This window comes from Cervus canadensis, chromosome 7 (genome assembly GCF_019320065.1).
Source record: "Cervus canadensis isolate Bull #8, Minnesota chromosome 7, ASM1932006v1, whole genome shotgun sequence".
Taxonomy (NCBI): domain Eukaryota; kingdom Metazoa; phylum Chordata; class Mammalia; order Artiodactyla; family Cervidae; genus Cervus; species Cervus canadensis.
This window is the reverse complement of record NC_057392.1, coordinates 11973026-11994369: the sequence shown is the minus strand read 5'-3', so window position 1 is coordinate 11994369 and position 21344 is coordinate 11973026. Positions and strand designations below refer to the sequence as shown.

General features: G+C 44.4%; 1 protein-coding gene across 2 annotated transcripts in view; it reads left to right on the top strand.

Moving 5' to 3' along the window:
• The window catches only part of EPHB1 (EPH receptor B1), a 452225-nt gene that overhangs the window by 309530 nt on the left and 121351 nt on the right, over nucleotides 1-21344 (top strand). For both annotated transcript variants that reach the window (XM_043474344.1, XM_043474345.1), the window contains exon 5: nucleotides 16986-17321. In XM_043474344.1, the coding sequence (XP_043330279.1) occupies nucleotides 16986-17321 (336 nt within the window). The remainder of the gene's footprint in view (nucleotides 1-16985; nucleotides 17322-21344) is intronic.

Here is a 21344-nt window from a genome sequence, read left to right as displayed (position 1 = left end):
GTACCTCATTGTGGTTTTGATTTGCATTCTCTGATAATGAGTGATGTTGAGCATCTTTTCATGTGTTTGTTAGCCATCTGTATGTCTTCTTTGGAGAAATGTCTGTTTAGTTCTTTGGCCCACTTTTTGATTTGGTCTTTTATTTTTCTGGAATTGAGCTGCAGGAGTTGCTTGTATGTTTTTGAGATTAATCCTTTGTCCATTGCTTCGTTTGCTATTACTGTCTCCCATTCTGAGGCTGTCTTTTCACCTTACTTATAGTTTCCTTTGTTGTGCAGAAGCTTTTGATTTTACTTAGGTCCCATTTGTTTATTTTTGCTTTTATTTCCAATATTCTGGGAAGTGGGTCATAGAGGATCCTGCTGTGGTTTATGTTGGAGAGTGTTTTGCCTATGTTTTCCTCTAGTTTAATAGTTTCTGGTCTTACATTTAGATATTAATCCATTTTGAGTTTATTTTTGTGTATGGTGTCAGAAAGTGTTCTAGTTTCATTCTTTTACAAGTGGTTGACCAGTTTTCCCATCACCACTTGTTAAAGAGATTGTCTTTTCTTTCCATTGTATATTCTTGCCTCCTTTGTCGAAGATAAGGTGTCCATAGGTGCGTGGATTTATCTCATGGCTTTCTGTTTTGTTCCATTGATCTATATTTCTGTCTTTGTGCCAGTACCATACAGTCTTGATGACTGTGGCTTTGTAGTAGAGACTGAAGTCAGGCTCCAGTTGATTCCTCCAGTTCCATTCTTCTTTCTCAGGGTTGCTTTGGCTATTCAAGGTTTTTTGTATTTCCGTACAAATTGTGAAATTATTTGTTTTAGTTCTCTGTAAAATACCATTGGTAGCTTGATGGGGATTGCATTGAATCCATAGATTGTTTTGGATAGTATACTTATTTTCACTGTATTGATTCTTCTGATCCATGAACACAGTATATTTCTGCATCTATTTGTGTCCTCTTTGATTTCTTTCACCAGTGTTTTATAGTTTTCTATATATAGGTCTTTTGTTTCTTTAGGTAGATATATTCCTAAGCATTTTATTATTTTCGTTGCAGTGATGAATGGAATTGTTTCCTTAATTTCTCTTTCTGTTTTCTCATTGTTAGTGTATAGGAATGCAAGGGATTTCTATGTGTTAATTTTATATCCTGCAACTTTACTATATTCATTGATTAGCTCTAGTAATTTTCTGGTGGAGTCTTTAGGGTTTTCTGTGTAGAGGATCATGTCATCTGCAAACAGTGAGAGTTTTACTTCTTCTTTTCCTATCTGGATTCCTTTTATTTCTTTTTCTGCTCTGACTGCTGTGGCCAAAACTTCCAAAACTATGTTAAATAGTAGTGGTGAGAGTGGGCACCATTGTCTTTTTCCTGACTTTAGGGGAAATGCTTTCAGTTTTTCACCATTGAGGATAATGTTTGCTGAGGGTTTGTCATAAATAGCTTTTATTATGTTGAGGTATGTTCCTTCTATTCCTGCTTTTGAAGGGTTTTCATCATAAATGAATGTTGAATGTTGTCAAAGGCTTTCTCTGCATCTATTGAGATAATCATATGGTTTTTATTTTTCAATTTATTAATGTGGTGTATTACATTGATTGATTTGCAGACATTGAAGAATCCTTGCATCCCTGGGATAAAGCCCACTTGGTCATGATATATGATCTTTTTAATATGTTGTTGGTTTCTGTTTTCTAGAATTTTGTTAACGATTTTTGCATCTATGTTCATCAGTAATATTGGCCTGTAGTTTTATTTTTTTGTGGCATATTTGTCAGGTTTTGGTATTAGGGTGATGGTGGCTTCATAGAATGAGTTTGGAAGTTTACCTTCCTCTGCAATTTTCTAGAGGATTTTGAGTAGGATAGGTGTTGGTTCTTCTCTAAATTTTTGGTAGAATTCAGCTGTGAAGCCGTCTGGTCCTGGGCTTTTGTTTGCTGGAAGATTTCTCATTACAGTTTCAATTTCCGTGCTTGTGATGGGTCTGTTAAGATTTTCTATTTCTTTCTGGTTCAATTTTGGAAAGTTATACTTTTCTAAGAATTTGTCCATTTCTTCCAAGTTGTACATTTTATTTGCATGTAGTTGCTGATAATAGTCTCATATGATCCTTTGTATGTCTATGTTGTCTGTTGTGATCTCTCCATTTTCATTTCTAATTTTGTTGATTTGATTTTTCTCCCTTTGTTTCTTGATGAGTCTGGCTAATGGTTTGTCAATTTTATTTATCTTCTCAAATAACCAGCTTTTAGCTTTGTTGATTTTTGCTATGGTCTCTTTTGTTTCTTTTGCATTTATTTCTGCCCTAATTTTTAAGATTTCTTCCCTTCCACTAACCCTGGGGTTCATATTTTCTTCCTTTTCAAGTTGCTTTAGATGTAGAGTTAGGTTATTTATTTGACTTTTCTCTTGTTTCTTGAGGTAAGCCTGTATTGCTATGAACCTTCCCCTTAGCAATGCTTTTACAGTGTCCTGTAGGTTTTGGGTTGTTGTGTTTTCATTTTCATTTGTTTCTATGCATACTTTGATTTCTTTTTTGATTTCTTCTGTGACTTGTTGGTTTTTCAGTGTGTGTTGTTCAGCCTCCATATGTTGGAATTTTTAATAGTTTTTATCCTGTAATTGACATCTAATCTTATTCCATTGTGGTCAGAAAAGATACTTGGAATGATTTCAATTTTTTTGAATTTACCAAGGCTAGATTTATGGCCCAGGATGTGATCTATCTTGGAGAAGGTTCCATGTGCACTTGAGAAAAAGGTGAAATTCATTGTTCTGGGGTGAAATTCATTGTTCTGGGGTGAAATGTCCTATAGATATCAATTAGGTCTAACTGGTCTATTGTATCATTTAAAGTTTGTGTTTCCTTGTTAATTTTCTGTTTAGTTGATCTATCCATAGGTGTCAGTGAGGTATTAAAGTCTCCCACTATTATTGTGTTATTGTTAATTTCCCCTTTCATACTTGTTAGCATTTGTCTTATATGTTGTGGTGCTCCTATGTTGGGTGCATATATATTTATGATTGTTGTATCTTCTTCTTGGATTGATCCTTTGATCATTATGTAGTGTCCATCTTTGTCTCTTTTCACAGCCTTTGTTTTAAAGTTTATTTTATCTGATATGAGTAGTGCTACTCCTGCTTTCCTTTGGTCTCTATTTGCATGGAATATCGTTTTCCAGCCCTTCACTTTCAGTCTGTATGTGTCCCTTGTTTCGACATGGGTCTCTTGTAGACAACATATATAGGGGTCTTGTTTTTGTATCCATTCAGCCAGTCTTTTCTTTTTGGTTGGGGCATTCAACCCATTTACATTTAAGATGATTATTGATAAGTATGATCCTGTTGCCATTTACTTTATTGTTTTGGGTTCAAGTTTCTACACTCTTTCTGTGTTTCCTGTCTAGAGAAGATCCTTTAGCATTTGTTGGAGAGTTGGTTTGGTGATGCTGAGTTCTCTCAGCTTTTGCTTGTCTGTAAAGCTTTTGATTTCTCCTTCATATTTGAATGAGATCCTTGCTGGGTACAGTAATCTGGGCTGTAGGTTATTTTCTTTCATCACTTTAAGTATGTCCTGCCATTCCCTTCTGGCCTGAAGAGTTTCTATTGAAAGAGCAGCTGTTATCCTTATGGGAATCCCCTTGTGTGTTATTTGTTGTTTTTCCCTTGCTGCTTTTAAATATTTGTTCTTTGTGTTTGATCTTTGTTAATTTGATTAATATGTGTCTTGGGGTGTTTTGCCTTGGGTTTATCATGTTTGGGACTCTCTGGGTTTCTTGGACTTTGGTGGCTATTTCCTTTCCCATTTTAGGGAAGTTTTCAACTATTATCTCCTCGAGTATTTTCTCATGGCCTTTCTTTTTGTCTTCTTCTTCTGGGACTCCTATGATTCGAATGTTGGGGCATTTAACATTGCCCCAGAGGTCTCTGAGGTTGTCCTCATTTCTTTTAACTTTTTTTTCTCTCTGTTTCATTTATTTCTACCATTCTATCTTCTACCTCAGTTATTCTACTGTTGGTTCCCTCCAGAGTGTTTTTGATCTCGTTTATTGCATTATTCATTGTATATTGACTCTTTTTTATTTCTTCTAAGTCCTTGTTAAACCTTTCTTGGATCTTCTCGATCCTTGTCTCCGGGCTGTTTATCTTTAACTCCATTTTGTTTTCAAGATTTTGGATCATTTTCGCTATCATTATTAGGAATTCTTTTTCAGGTAGATTCCCTATCTCCTCCTCTCTTGTTTGGTTTGGTGGGCGTTTATCCTGTTCCTTTACCTGCTGGGTATTTCTCTGCCTTTTCATCTTGTTTATGTTGCTGTGTTTGGGGTGGCCTTTCCGTATTCTGGCAGTTTGTGGTTCCTCTTTATTGTGGAGGTTCCTCAATGTGGGTGGGGTTGGACGAGTGGCTTGTCAAGGTTTCCTGGTTAGGGAAGCTTGTGTCAGTGTTCTGGTGGGTGGAGTTGGATTTCTTCTCTCTGGAGTGCAATGAAGTGTCCAGTAATGAGTTTTGAGATCTCAGTGGGTTTGGTGTGACTTTGGTCAGGCTGATTATGAGGCTCAGATTTATGTTCTTGTGTTGCTGGAGAATTTGCGTGGTATGTCTTGCTCTGGAGCTGGTTGGCCCTTGGGTGGTGCTTGGTTTCAGTGTAGGTATGGAGACATTTGATGAACTCCTATAGATTAATGTTCCCTGGATTCAGGAGTTCTCTGGTGTTCTCAGGATTTGGATTTAAGCCTTTTGCCTCTGGTTTTCAGTTTTATTCTCACAGCCTCAAGACTTCTCCATCTATACAGCACTGATGATAAAAACATCTAGGTTAATGATGAAAAGTTTCTCCACAGTGAGGGACACCTGGAGAGGTACACAGAGTTACATGGAGAAGAGAAGAGGGAGGAAGGAGATAGAGGTGACCAGGAGAAGAGGGGAAATCAAAAGGGGAGAGAGCAAGCTAGGATTCTTTACCACTGTGCCATCTAGGAAGCCCCAGGGGGATGATAGCAAATCTGAAGTTTGTTTTGAAAACTCTTCTTTATCTTCTGTGTTTTCCTAGAGAAAACTAAATGAATAACCCATTACTATGTAACCCATAGTCTCTTCCCAGCTATTGTTCTGGTGCCTTTCTGTTGCACAGTCTCTAAAAATGATAAAGAATTATGACAACTGGAAAAATTCTGTCACACAGTGAAGGGGCTTTTGGTCATTTGTGAAGAACTGTGGAGATGCAAGACTCCTTCATGGGCACCACCCTCTCTCTGGGGATGGTGAGGAGAGATGACTGCTAATCATGCAGTAGCCTTGAGACCTCATCCCAGCTACTGCCTCCCTCTCCAGCTCCCCACATGCAGCAGGGGCTTGTCCAGTCTGGCCCAGATGGATATAGTATTTTAAAAACTACCTTGGAAAATCCATGCCCTTCTCCATTTAGTACCTAGTATTTGAGAGTTCACAGAAGGCTGTGACCTACAAGGAGTTTGAGGGAGCTGAGGTGCTTTACCTATAAGGTTTCCATTATGTGCGTGACCCTCATCCTTGACAGACCTTGGCCCAGTGGCTACCAACTGTATCTCAAGACCCATAGCATCCATTTTCTTATTCTGGATTTCTTTCCTGATCTCAGCCTCCACACTTGCACCAGCATGGGGGCAATTACCAAGCTCTGGGCTGAGTCAGGACATGCTAAATCAAATAAGTGGTTTGGGGTGGTTCAGGGTCTGAGTTGGTATCAATTAGAAATGATGTTCTAAAACATGTTGCTCTGTGGGAGGCTCTGCCAAAGTAGGGTCTATCTTTCTGTTGTGCCAAAGACTGATGTATGTCCCAAAGTCTTTTGACTTCAAGAAGACTCTGGCTTAGACTGTTGCCTCTGGTGACAGCAAACACCTTGGAGCATGCCTGGCAGGATCTGGCCTACTGTATGGATCTTTCAGGAGGAAGATCTGTGGGGACCATTTGGGGATACTTGAGTCAGAGATGCCATGAGCAGGGTCTAGGAGTGTCCAGCCTTCCCTAACCTGGGTAGGAGCCCTGTAGACAAGCTTTGTGGTTCAGTCGCTAAATCATGCCATCCCAGGAACTGCAGCATGCCAGGCTTCCCTGTCCTTCACTATCTCCTGGAGTTTGCTCAAACTCATGTCCATTGAGTCAGTGATGACATCCAATCATCTCATTGTCTGTCATGTCCCCTTCTCCTCTTGCCCCTCCTCTTGCCCTCCTCTTTCCCAGCATCAGGGTCTTTTCCAGTAAGCCAGCTCTATGCATCAGGTGGCCAAAGTATTGGAGCTTAAGCTTCAGCATCAGTCCTTCCAGTGAATATTCAGGGTTGATTTCCTTTAGGATTGACTGATTTGATCTCCTTGCTATCCAAAGGACTCTCAAGAGTCTTCTCCAACACAATTCAAAAGCATCAGTTCTTCAGTGCTCAGCCTTCTTAATGGTTCAACACTCACATCTGGAATAACTTTCACTACTGGAATAACCATAGCCTTAACTATATGGGCCATTGTTGGCAGAGTGATATCTCTGCTTTTTATATGTTATCTAAATTTGTCATAACTTTCCTTCCAAGGAAATTAATTTCATGGCTGCAGTCACCATGCAGTGATTTTGGAGCCCAAGAAAATAAAATCAGTCACTGTTTCTGTTCTTCCCCCACCAATTTGCCATGAAGTGATGGGACCAGATGCCATAATCTTAGTTTTTTGCATATTTAGTTTTAAACGTGGTAAATTCCATAGAGGAAGTCTGTCTGGGGCCTCAGAAGTCATAAGCAGGAAGATGTCTTCAGAGGGCCTTCATGTCAAATGTCCCAGACAGTGTCTTCTATTCACTGCACAGGTGTGTATGTGGTCACTGTTTCTCTGCTGGAAGGTGGATGGATGGACAGGGATTTCTGGGTAACTACCAGATAGTCTTTAGTGCATGTGGAACACACCAAGATACACTGACAGCTTCAACATATATGCAGCTATTCGAGCCCCTCATCAGTGAGGAGAGAGCAGGGACCCTGCTTGTCCCCTTGCAGCACAACGTGCGTCCGTCTCCAGGCCCAGGGGGCGTGTGTCCACCAGCCTTGTCAGTCAGTGGTTTGTGTGACTGCCATGCAGGTGCCTGCCTTCCCTGCACACTTGGAGCTCCTCCAGGTAGACACCAGGGAACTTTTCATACCATAATCTTGTGTATGGGTCTTAGTGCAATGTAGAGTCTCAGGAACATGGATGGATCAGCCAAGAGTGAAAGATTAGGCTCAGAGTATGCAAGTGACCTACCCAAAGTCACAAAGCTGGCTCTCAGCCCAATTTTCCAGTGCACCTTTCACCATTTCAGAAAGCCCTGAGGCCTTATTTCAGGGCCAGGAAGGAGGTCTTGAAGACCAGGTCTATAAGATGACATAACCACTATCTCTCCTTGATTGAAGTGTCCCCAGGGAATCTGCGGGGGGCATCCTATCTAAGTTTCCCTCTCTCTGGCCTCACTTGGGGCCACAAATAGAAGATTCAGCCTCCTATCCCCACAGGCAGTGACACAGATGGTCGTAAGCCATTCCTGCTGGGATGCACTGCCTCACGAAGGCAGGGGCCTCAGCCATCCTCCAAGGGCTCCTGCAGCCCTGGGGAAACCTAGATGCTCAGGCTTCAATTTGGGCCAGGGAGAGGGGGCTCTTTTCCCAGAAAGTGAATCCACCCCCTCTCTCCCACACAATTAGCTCCATCGAAGCTGGTGAAATAAGAAATACTTTCTGCAAACATTGGTGTTTGGAGAAATGTGTAACACTAGGTTCTTTAATGCTCCTGAAATCCCTCTCAGCAGGGTCCCTCCTTGTTTTGACTAGTCGTTTCTTCTTATTACTAACTGTTATGATTAGGGGAATTGCCTGAGCACAGGCCCAGTGTTTCCAAGACCCTAATGAGCAACACATGCAGACATGCTCAGCGCAGCCCTGGAACCACGGTTGCTCTGTTTCTACAGGGAAGCTACTAAAATGGTTCAGAAACAAGAGCTTCCTGCCTTCATGAGAGGAGGCATGAAGCCTCCTCCTACCCCTACCCCCAGCACCTGGCTGTATTTGCATCACACCTGCACCTTGCACTTTTAGGTGCCTCCACCCTGGGGGGAAGAGTTGTTAAGGATGAGCTTTGGGAACATCCAGACTTATACTCAAGTCTTGCTTCCAGCACTCACCCGCCACATAATTTAGGCAAGTTATTTAATGTCTCTGAGCTACAGTTCCCTTATACATAAAATGGGGATGATAGTTCCTACCTCATGGGATGTTGGGAAAATGAGGCTTCATTAACTTATGTACCAAAATGCCTATGATAGTACTTTGCATGTAGGGTTTGTTGTTGATATGAAATTCACAACTCCATGCAGAACTCTATTAAAATGGAAACCACAGCCATCTCTCTGATCTTTCAGATGATCCTTGTAGAAATCTTCTAGACGAACTACCAAAAGTGATTACTTACTCAGTGGTATGAAACAAACACATGTAACCAAATCAAAGCCTTGTCCTTCTGATGTCCTTGCAGATGGCATAGGTGTCTGTTCACAGGAAGGCATGTCCCTGGGGTCTAGTTTAAACTCATTCAAAGTGATATAAAATTGCCCCTGGGGCAATTAGGAAAAGTAAAGCAACATGATTGCTCCAGGTTTCAATGTCCTCTCCTCTTTGCCTCAGGAGAGACAGCCTACATTCTTAGGGGAGTAACCAGTGTACCTAAGCTTGCAAAGAGACAGATCTGACTCAGGTTTCCAGTTCTGTGCCTCAAGCCCCCAGCACAACTAACTTCCTTTGAGGAAAAGCCACTTTAGGATTTGAGATATTACCATCTTCACCTTGAGCAAAACAGTGTTCCAATTGTCTAGTCTTTGTCACTCATGAATTATAGCCAACACTTGGTCTGCTTTTTCCAAAGATCCTAAGCCCCTCTTAGCTTCTTTATTGAATGGAGTGTGCCTCAGCAGTCTGTCCACTGATGCCACTGCTTTTCATCAGATTCCTGATAGCTTACTCTTGGTCCCCTGATATGGCCTCAAATAGTAATATACCCATCCCACCTCCAAAGACAAGACCTTCCAAGCCCTGCTGTCATAGACTCCTGTTATTGTGGTGTTATTGGTACCTGAGAGAGGATCTTTAGAAACTGCCTACTGCTATCCAGGGAATCCCAGTGAAAGGAGTGAGAGCAAGTTGACTCACGCCCCTCTCCAAGGTGCTGAACCAGCATGGTCCACTGCATCACAACACTTTCCTCTAGCATAGTGGTCATTCTTGTCTAGTCTTCCCCAGGAAAGCTACACCTAAGTGAAGGAATGGTGGAAGAGGAACTGGTGCCTCAGGAGGAAAAGAGAAGTGCAAGAGAAAGACTGAGAGCTGAACTTTGGCTGAAGGGTGCCAAAGCTACACATGGCAGCCAGAGAGAATATAGAGGGCTTTTTGTTTTGACAGTGTTTCCAAATAACAAGTTACCCAAAGAGGGAGCCAAAACTGAACATGAGGCTGACCTCATGTTTACCTGGTAACTCCACTACCTTTCTGACAGTTGCAAACTTTCCCTTTTTTGGCTTATGTTACACTCCAGCCCATTCTGCCTTTAGCCCTATGTTCTGTACTGAGGACAAAGGCATAACCACCAGCCTAACTTAGAGTCCTGCATATTTTGCTTTGATATAAGGCCTCTTTAGATCTCCACAGCCCCCAATTCCATGTCTGCTTTTTCTCCTTGACTTCTGTTTCTCCATAAAATCTCAAAGACCTTTATTCTTCTCTAGGAAGCCTTCTAATCACCCAGACACAATTTCTTAAAGTAGGTATGTCACAGTGGGCCATGAGTAGAGATGTCCTGATAGTACTATCATTTTTGATAACCCATTTGGTCCTGCTCCTCACATGTCTTCCTGGCCCCTCACTTTTTTTTTCTGCCACCCCTGTCTATGATGTTATTTTCTGATCTCCCTTTCTATCCCTTCTTAACCCTCAACTCACATTAAAATATGCAGTTAGTTTTCCAAACTACAATCTTGACTCTTCTTAGCCATGAGAACACTATCTCTGCATCCCACAGTCTTGAGTATCCCATCTCCTTTCTGGCTCATTCACAGACCCTATTTCAACCCTTTTTCCTAAGAGAATATTGAGTAGAGGACACAGTTTGCTCTAAAAGTATAAAAGAGGGATTTCCCTGTCCACAGGGGGAAAGGAGAACAAGCAAGACCAGATACTGTGCCAAAGTCAGACTGCCTTTTGGGAGTCCAGGAAGCAGATGTATAAGTGCACACAGAGATTTTAAGCCCAAAAGACAGAAAGTGTGGAACCATGCTGGAGACACAGCCCCATACCCAAGACTAGGCCTCTGCCTAGGGGGTACTTGCAAGAAGGGTTAGGTGGCCAAGAGGGCATAGATTAGAGCAAATAGCTTTCAAGGTGCCTCACCTCAAGTACAGCTCCAATCTTGTGGGCAAGATGCCTAGACACCATCTCGAAAAATTTTGTCCTTCATTGATCTTACTACCATTCCTCAAACATCTGTCTGTAACTCTTTGTGTCTGGATTACTTGCTCTGATCCTTAGCTAAATGTGTCCACAATTCCCAATACTCCATAGGTAAGGGATCTTGTCTCATTAATAAACATATGGGTTTACCAACATTATAGCCTGTAACCTCTATATCTTTATGGGCTCTCCACACAGGTCTGGGCATGGGGGTAGAAAATTAAGGCTTAGAAGTTCACATTCCTAAGCTTTGCCAACAAGAGAATATTTTTTAAAATTTTGTTGCTGCAAACATTTAAGAGGTTTGTTGGTTGTTTTCAGAGATCCCTGAGTCTCTGAAAACACGCATATATGTTCAAGTACATGTTCATTTTTCTCAGGAAAAGCTTTGTTACTTTCATCAGATTCTTCAAGGGGTCATTCACAAACAAGGGAGGACCTGGCCTTAGGCAGAGGAGTTCAATTCCAGCCTGCACAAAGGGGCTCCCAGGAGTATATCACCTTCCTATGATTCTCATCTTCACCTGCTCTCCATGCTGAGGGATACAAGGACACAGACCCTGGCAACAGCAATGCACAGTTAGCTGGACATTGCCTGCTCTGTACTTTGGACCAGCCAGAAATTCACGTCTAAATTCTGAAACTAGGATGTTCACTTTTTTAAGATTCCTGATAAAATTGGCTTTTGAGGCTTACCTGTCTTAAGCTTATTTCCCCTCTGATTATTCAAGAGTGCTCTTATTTCCAGCTTTATACAAATAAACTCACAGACTCTTTCCCACCCACTCTGTCTCTCAATTCTTTTAAAAAAAAAATTCATCTGGCCCAAAACACATTAAGAAGCAGGAGATTCCATCTCAGTGTGACAACACTTGGGGTAGCTCATGGCTCTAGAAGGATAAATTCTGCCTAACTTTCTGAATTCCCAGTGCCATCCATGCTTCATGTGGGCTGAGCTAACCTCTCAGGCACATCCTGGAAGACCCTGGAGACCCATCCCCATAGTCCAGAATCCACCATGTTCCTCCCACCCAGAGAATCACAGCTCAGCAGTTTTCCCATCCTTTAAAAGGACTGAGTTTTCCTAGCCCTTTTAGCAGGAAGCTTTCATCAGTAGTAACCGTGGCAACAGATCAGAGAGGCTTCAAAAAGCCTGTCTGTATGTAATTAAGAAAAACGAGGACGCGGACGAGAGAGCAGGGAGCTTAGACAAGGAGACCCTGGCTCTGAGCCCTGCCAGCACACTTCCTGAGGGCTTCTGAGGACGGATAAAGCAAATTTTCTCCTCTCTCTGGTTCCCTCTCCATTCCCCCTTTTAAAGGTGGTTTTCTTTCTTCTTCTTTTTTTTTTTTTTTACTGGTCTCAGTTGACCTCCTTGCTAAGGATGTTGCTGGGGACCTGGTGCTAGACAAATTCTCTCTGCAGGGGGAGGACCCCAAACATGGGGCTACAGCCTAGATGAGTAGGAAGTGGACCCCAAACATGGGGCTACAGCCTAGATGAGTAGGAAGTGGCCCTGACACTTCCTTTAGGAAGATTTGTTTGGAGGCCAGCTCTGTTGTGGTCACACTCTGTCAAGACACAGGAGGGCCCAAGCTGGCTACTTGGAAAAATGCATCCTTGTCATCAGGACCATGCAGGACTTGGGAACCATCAAAGTTTTAGCTGCCCAGATACTGGACCTGGCTTGCCTGTCCTGGAAGGGACCTCATAGGAAAAGGGTCAGGAGCTAAGCATTGCAGGGAGGCAATCTGAGCCTAGGGGCAGCTTTATTTCCTGGCACTTATTGTTGTCTGGATTCATCTCCTTTATCTCTTTATTTCTCTATTCTTTTCTGTCGCTTCCCCACCTTCCCCGCCATGTAAACTCCATGGGAGCAGAAGCACATCTGGTTTGCTTTATCCTATCTCCCAAGTGCCCAAAATAGTGCAGGAGTATTTATTTAAAGAGTGAGTGAGTGAACAAATAAATAGTGAATGAGGTTCTAGAAGTTGTTTGTGGCCCAGACCTCACCTCCACAAGGGTACGTTGTGAACCCAGGCCCCATGCTGGCTTCTGAGATCACAAGATAGGTATTCAGGTTCTCCTGGCTGTCTGAGTCTGCTCTCCAGGGAGGGCCATTAAAGTCTGCTCCTGATCTTGGAAGGAAAGGATTCAGATTTATGTAGCCCTGGACTCAGCAACCATGGCTCCCAGAGACCCCCGTTCATGGCCCACAGATGCATGTGCCCTGGAGCGCAACCATCGATGAGACGTGCTTGCTTCATATGAAGGCTGTTTTAAATAGACATGAAAAATTCATCATTCACGGAAACCCACTGCTTTTCTTCTTGAATGGGAAGCAAATGAACAGACATAAAAAAAATATCGACCAGGGTGGGTCTCCTCAGCTCCCAGGGACATAGATGGATCAGGGATGGTTCAGCTTCTCTTCTGCCACTTGTGTTTTACCAAACCCTCTACCACTTGGGCTTCCCTGATAGCTCAGTTGGTAAAGAATCTGCCTGCAATGCAGGAGACCCTGGTTCAATTCCTGGGTCGGGAAGATCCCCTGGAGAAGGGAAAGGCTGCCCACTCCAGTATGCTGGCCTAGAGAATTCAAGGACTGTATAGTCCACGAGATCACAAAGAGTCAGACACGACTGAGTGACTTTCACTTCACTCTACCAATCAGGGGCACAACAGGTCCTCACTGCTCCTGCATCTTCCCCCAGCCCCACACATGTGCACACGTGTGACCTACAGCCTTGCACACTGACCAGAGGTCGAAAACTGGTAGAATGCCCCCCTCTCCAGACAGAGTGCTGGACATGGGAATCATGGAGACAAGCCAGCTACCAGCCCCTGCTCACCAGGAGGCTATAGTGTAGTGAGGATGCAGAGGAAGAGCCCATCGCAGTGTGATGGTGGATTCTAAGTTGTTTTTGTTCAGTTGCTAAGTCGTGTCTGACTCCACGGACTGCAGCATGCCAGGCTTCCCTGTATCTCACCATCTCCTGGAATTTGTCCAAGTTCACGTCCACTGAATTGGTGATGCCATCCAACCATCTCATCCTCTGCCTCCCTCTTCTCCTTTTGCCTTCAATCTTTCCCAGCATCAGGGTCTTTTCCAGTGAACTGGCTGTTTGCATCAGGCCGAAGTATTGGAGCTTCAGTTTCAGCATCAGTTCTTCCAATGAGTAGTCAAGGTTGATTTCCTTGAGGATTCACTGGTTTGATTCCCTTGCTGTCCAAGGGACTCTCAAGCGTCTTCTCCAACACCATAGTTCAAAAGCATCAATTCTTTGGCACTCAGCCTTCTTCATGTTCCAACTCTCACCTCCATACGATTCTGAGTTACACAGCCAGAAATGGGCTTATGGAAGCCCAGAGGGGAGATGCATGGCTGTGAGCATCAGGGAAGTCTCCTAGTGAAATGTGCTGGATCTGGAAGGGTGAGCAAGAGTTCCTTAAGTAGACAGAAGGGGAAGAATTCCAGACGAAGGAGAGAAATGCAGTGCAGAGGCTTAGGGATGTGAAGTGAGTTCAGTGCACACAGGATGTGGTGGGAGCTTCCTGTTGGTCACAATATGACCCAGAGGTGAAATCAAGAGCGGCAAGTCCATATGGGAACTTGAAGGACATGGAAAGGAGGGCAAACTTTTAAATAACTGGTATTTGAGCAGAGAATGGTATGATCCCATGTACATTTTGAAACTCACACCCTGGTGGATGAGAATGGATGGGAGAGATGGAAAGCGGTGTTGAAGAAATGATTAGAGGCTTTGCTTTAGGGCAGGAAAATTGGTGGAACCCATTTTTGTGAGGTGATAGAGACACAGAGGAAGGAAAAGATTTGAGGAAAGGAGATGCCATTGACGAACTGTGTGTTGGGTCCCTATGTTCTGGCCAGTGACCACACAGTATGTTAGGAATGTAAGGACCAAATTCTCTGGATTTGTCAAGTAGGGAACCCTCCACACTACCCTTTCAGTTCAGTTCAGTCGCTCAGTCGTGTCCGACTCTTTGCGACCCCATGAACCTCAGCACGCCAGGCCTCCCTGTCCATCACCAACTCCCGGAGTCCACCCAAACCCATGTCCATTGAGTCAGTGATGCCATCCAACCATCTTATCTTCTGTCGTCGCCCTCAATCTTTCCCAGCATCAGGGTCTTTTCCAGTGAGTCAGTTTTTTGCATCAGGTAGCCAAAGTATTGGAATTTCAGCTTCAACATCATTCCTTCCAGTGAAGACCCAGGACTAATCTCCTCTAAGATGGACTGGTTGGATCTACCCCTGACCAAAAAAAAAAAAAAAAAAAAGGCAGGCATGATAGAGGAGTGGGAGAGAAACCAGACTGCAGGTGGTTGAGCAGGGAGAAAGGATAGCCTGTATGATGTGTGACTCCACTTTGGGGAAGCTTGGCTGGAGAGTGAAGAGAGGACATTTAACATAGAAAAAGATATTCCAGGTGACCATGTTTGGGTTTTAAATGGCAATGACTTATGCAAATTTAAGTGGAGAGAGTAGAGTCAGGGGAGAGGATGAAGTGGAAGTTCAAGGACAAGAGGAGGTAACTGGAATTGGGGGGGGGGGTCTCCAATGGATGGGAGGGGTAAATGGTCACTGTCCCCAACAGTACCATCTCTGCCCCTCTGCCCAAGGCTGCTTTCCGAGTGATAACCAGAGCATGCCACAGGATGCAGCAAGATAATATGGTTAAAGGATTTACCCCATGCCTGGCGTGGAACAAGTGCTTGGTGAATGTAATTCTTATGACTATGAGAAACAGTGGCCTGTGGCTGAGGCTAGGCTGTCTGCTGTGACAATGGGTCAGACAGTGATGGCATTCACCATGGGGAGCTTGTGGTCTGAGTCTCCTCCATCCGAGCAAACAGACATGTCTAAGTCAGGCACTGGCCAATATGGATGTTAATGATGAATGTGGTGTGAGACAAGGCTGGCCATGCCCAATAGAAGTTCACCTAGGGCAATCCCCAATGCCTGCCCATTACTAGCTGTGCACTGATTTCAAAAGAGATGGATGTTTATCCCTGGTCAGATGGGTGGGAAATTCTTGAATGCTGTTTGCAAGACCTCAGTAAAAATGCTTCATGAATCCTGCCCTGTTACAAGCATGCATGAAAACTATGCTTTAGCTCAGGTCTAATAGGCTTTATATAGTACAGCACTGATTTTCTTTCATGTTTTAATAGAATCCGATTTAATATTTGCTTTCTGCTCTCTCTGCTTGCTGTTGACTGATTCAACACAGAATCCTTCCCTGGTGCCCCCCGACCTTGTTGTTATTCCCTCATTCTGTGTGTTGGCATTTGATTCCTGTCTCCAGCATGAACCACTTTACACATGTCTCCGTTCAGCTGGCGACAGTCACGTGCGTGAATTCTGAATGCATTACTATCCAGAGCAGTGGCTCCCGCAGGCTTTCCATTCAGAAGGGGGGCTTCCAGGCAGAGTCTGTTTCCATCAGGTGGATACTGAGGATAAGCAGAGCCCATCCTGGGAACGGGAGGCTATGATCCATTCTGTTCTTGGGCAGGAGATTCTCCAACTGGATCTCAAAATGCTCGGGACTGCAGCCATGAATTTAGCAGCATTCTGCCCTCTTTCTAGGGACCAAGCTTTCTAGAGTTTTGCAACAAGGCCTCTCAGCAGAGGCTGAGGTGTGAACAGCAGCCAGGGATGGAACTGTCCGGAGAAAAGAGGCTGCCTTCCTTGAGTCCCGGTGAGCCTGACTGGTTTGTAGGAGAGATGGTCTGTTCAGATCTCTTGTTTTCCATGAATAGATCTGACCACCAACATTTTGAGTGCCATATCAGCTTAAGACCAGCTCTGGTAGCTAGCAGAGTGTTTGGGACAGACCCCTATGCTCTTCTTGTATCATGGGGTAAGAAATAGTGGCTGTGTGAATCTCCTACCCAACATGGCTTTGTGCACCAATGCTTGTACAATGTGAATATTCATTTCTCCAGGTGTTCTGGAAGCCCATCCTGCAGAGAAACAGTCCCACTGCCATGCACATACCATGTAGGTCCCAGGTTGTGTGAGACTGTATGCAAGATGCCTGAATATGTTGAGTCCCAGGAGAGGTCACTCCTGTCCTCCAAACCTTGAGTTCTATACAAGTTAAGAAGAGACATGGAATCCAATAAGAGTCCAGTATACATGTCACTGATGCTAAAGCCGCCTGGAGGATGCAGCTTAGTCCTGAGAACAAAAGGGCTTGTATCCAAGACCTCCATCCTCCTCTCCCTTGGCAGACATGATTCAAAGAAGGAAAGCCTCACTGGGATGACTAAAAGGGGAGCTGGCAACAGGTTGTCATCTCCATCTGTCATTTTTTCTCAGAAAGGATTGGGACATGGTTGTTTAGAGTTGAGAGAGGAGAGGGGATGTGTGTATGTGAGGAGGGTGGGATCACACCAAAGAGGGATGGAGAGAAGCTGGCCAAGCTTCCACCCAACCTCACTGGGCCTTTCTTTGTCTCCCTACAGGTGTCCCATCAGGTCCCCGCAATGTCATCTCCATCGTCAACGAGACATCCATCATTCTGGAGTGGCACCCTCCTCGGGAGACGGGTGGACGGGATGACGTGACCTACAACATCATCTGTAAGAAGTGCCGGGCAGACCGCCGGAGCTGCTCCCGCTGTGACGACAACGTGGAGTTCGTGCCCAGGCAGCTGGGCCTGACTGAGTGCCGCGTTTCCATCAGCAGCCTGTGGGCCCATACCCCGTATACCTTTGACATCCAGGCTGTCAATGGGGTGTCCAGCAAGAGTCCCTTTCCCCCACAGCACGTCTCTGTCAACATCACCACAAACCAAGCTGGTAAGTCTGAGGTGTCTGTGCTCCTTTTTTCCATCTGTGGGGCTGACACTTTGCCACCTCTGTGCAGGAACAAAGCTGCAGCCACACCCAACCCGTTAGTCTGTCCTCAGGCCTCCTCCCAGGAGTGAAGGTATCAGGCAATGGACATTCGAGACCATGGAGAGGTAGGGTTTCACCTCTGAGAGTGAACTGGATTCTGAGGGATTTTCCTGTGCCTGGTACAAAAGCAAAGATGTATATTCAGGCCAGCGTGGGACCCAGTGCTCTGCACCTTCAGCTAGGGCTCAAGGAACATCCTTGGAAGGATGGATGGACAGATGGATGGATGGGTAGGTGGGTGGATGGGCAGAAGCAATGTACAATCTTGAGAACACCAGTGTTGCTTTCTTAGAAAACCCAATGAAAGCAACTTCCTAGAAATCTTGTCAGTATTGCTTTCATAGATTATTTTTCAATTAAACCCATGCAATTCAAGAGTGCACTCTCCTTTACAGCTTGCTCAGATGAGTGCTACGCTGTTATAGAGACTTCAGACAGTTTATAATAGATCGATCCTGATGGCCAGTACATCCTTGTACTGCATAGCTCAGAACACATTTTCTTCTCGTCTCTATTTCCTTGTCTTTTGCTCTTCCGACCTTTTCCTTTTATTACATTTCACGCCTCTTGCAACAATCCCTTTTTAAAATCCATTTCATCAGTCCATTCATGTACTCACTCATTTATTTATTTATTCCCTCATTATTGAGACAGTTATTCAGCATCTACTGTGTGCCAAGCTGTGGATTAGACACTGTGAGGGATACAATGACACTTGGACACCATTGTTCCTCCCATGAAACTCATTAACTGAAAAATTTCCGGGGCATAAACACAAAGTACAGAGCTGCAAGGTGGTGTATCCCAAGCATCGTATGCTGTATTCATGCAGCAAATACCAAAGGAAATAGAAATGAGCAATGTCCCCCCTGGGGGGAAGGTTCAAAGGGGATGTTTAGATCACCTCTTATAGATAATGATGAGAATCATAGGCAGTGGACCATGATCTTGGAATTATGGATTTTTCTCAATCAGCAAATTCTAAAAGGACAGCTTGTTAGTGGAATAGCAGGAGCTGAGCTCTCTCTCCTTCCACATAGCTCCCAATTCTTGACCTCTTCTATCCTTCTCCATCCTTTCCTACTCCTCATTGCTCCCTCCCCCAGTCCTGAGACTCGTTCTGCCTCTTTTAATACCAGGCATCTTTGATGGCAGATGATTCTTGGGTTTAAGCTGTCAGAACGGAGAAGAAAAAAAGGTGTCATCAGAGAGCATGGCTGTCCAGATGGCTGCGTTGTTGCTGAGAGCATGTGTGTGTTCGTGTGTGCGTGTTTGTATGTATGCGTGTGGTCACGTGTTTACATGCATACGTGTGTAGTGAGAAAATAAGAGTGGAAGTGTGGAAGCCTCCAGCTGGTGACCACAGCCCCAGTGCCATGGAGACAAAGGTTGTGACAGCCTGTCTTACCCAAAGAGAAGGAAATGGTAATTTCTGCATCATGATGAGCACGTAACATGGGCAGCCTTTGTTAGCAGTATTTCCCTTGGAGAGTTTAAGGCAGAAAACTGGCTGAAATATTTTAGTGTCCCAGCTTCTGGGAATAATAATCCTGCCAGGCTGTCATGTTACGCTGGGCTTGGCTGTCTTTTCTCTCTCTAAGCATGTGTGAACAAACCTGCCACTTACACTGGTTTGCGTTGATTCTGCCCCTCCCTTCCCTTACCCTGCTATTCCCGAACCTGCCCATCTGCTTGTCTTGCCATCTGCACCTTCCCAGGCTGTGTGGGGCCGAGAGACCAGGGCTCCTGCAAGGGACCCTGCATCACCAATGTTCAAAATATTTATTTTTATCCTTACCCACTGGCCCTTCCAGAAGCATTTCTCATGTCCTTTGTTCCGCCTCTGATGGGCCCTTTATTCTTAACTTTTCCTGACTTTGTAGTCCTAGCCCCACTGTCACCATCCAAGCAATGACTTCTCTTTGAGAATTCTGGAATTAGGGTGTCAGAAAGGTTTATGATTGATGAGGTAAAGCTACAACTTCTTCTTCATGGCATATGGTTATTATAAAATAAAGATCAGGTTAACCAGTGATTTCTTATCCATTGGATAAGAAACAATGTACCAAGGAACAATGTGCTGCTTTGGTGAATCCACATGTGAATGTAAATTATTTTCAACCAAGAGATAATTTGTCTAAAAGGATGAGAACTTTCAAAATAAACACTTGAGCCTATACCTCTGCAAGAGGACTTTAAGAACATGAATGGAAGCTCCAGATTTTATAAAAGATGAAAGAGAGATTAATACCATCAAAAGATTCCTAGTGACTCACTCAAATCTGTGAAGGGATGAGGTAGATGAACCCCTGTATCACAAAGAAGTCATATCTGTCTGCTTTTCAGGGCACCCTCAGAGCTCTTCCACTCTGGCAAGATCCGGGTCAGCCTCCCTATCCTCATCTCTGGGTGTGTTGTGACCCCTTATCTGTACCTGTGGCCACATCTCTCCTATTATTTGGGTCATGAGTGATGGCTCAGATGGTAAAGAATCTACAGGAGAGATGGGTTCAATCCCTGGGTTGGGAAGAAGGTTGGGAGAAGGGCCACCCACTCCAGTATTCTTGCCTGGAGAATTCCGTGAACAGAGGAGCCTCGTGGGCTACAGTCCGTGGGGTTGCAAAGAGTCGGACACAACTGAGCAACTAACACTTTCACTTTCAGATAGATGGCAGGTAAAGAATTTGACCAGGAGTAGTCCTGGGATCAATCATTAAGTCACCTGCTAAGTGTTCGTTGAGCATCTGTTCCCTTCATGGAACAGCCCGAACTGAAATGACGGAAGAATACTAAGTGGGTCCTGATTAAGGAGTAGGTGAGTAATGGTTATTATTCATGTTTGTGTCTCTTTTGAGTTACAGTTTTGGAATACATGGACTCATTTGATCTTCATAATTACTCTATGGCTTGTGTGTTATTGTTCCCAATTTTTCCAATAAGGAAACAGAGACTTCAAATGGCTTGAGGAATCTAGGGTTAGAAGGGTCAGCAGGCTATCCGTTCTGCCTCTGCCTTCAGTTTCCTGCCCTGAAAGGTGGATGGTGCCTCTGGGCTCCCCATGTCAGAGCTTACAGGCACAGAGGGGCTATCCAGAGCCAGAAAATGCCATCCTGCTGAGGGGAGGGGACCTCAGTGTGCAACCTGGTTACCTTTCACAATTTTTTCTGTGACACTGAACCATTAAACGGAGAAGGCAATGGCACCCCACTCCAGTGCTCTTGCCTGGAAAATCCCATGGATGGAGGAGCCTGGTGGGCTGCAGTTCGTGGGGTTGCTAAGAGTCAGACACGACTGAGCAACTTCACTTTCACTTTTCACTTTCATGCATTGGAGAAGGAAATGGCAGCCCACCCCAGTGTTCTTGCCTGGAGAATCCCAGGGACGGGGGAACCTGGTGGGCTGCCGTCTATGGGGTCGCACAGAGTCGGACACGACTGAAGCGCCTTAGCAGCAGCAGCAGCAGCAGCAGCAGAACCATTAAAGGCTTCCCCCTGCCTCTGGATGGAGATGTGAGATAGGCATGCAATTGTTAAGGGGTACAAATCATTCCCAAGGTGAGTTGGATCCTGACAATGGATGTTTGGGTCACATGAGGGAAGAGTTTGGACAAGTTGGCCACAAGTATTTTGAACTTGATCTGAACATCATTATCTACTTTTGGTTACTGTATACTCCTCTGGGGTGGTTCCTCCTTTGTTTAGGAGCTATGGACCACAGGTGGCTGGGTGAGCCATCCTTACTCTCCAACAGAGTCAGGGTTTGTCATGCTGATCTTTCTTGGGCTTCCTAGGTACACCACATTGATGCTGCATTGTGTCACCCTCATAAGCCCTACCCAATGGAGGCAGACAGCTCATCTTAGCTGACTTTTTTTTTTTTGTACCCGACAAAAAGGGTTATGGTTGACGTCATTCTATCTGAGAA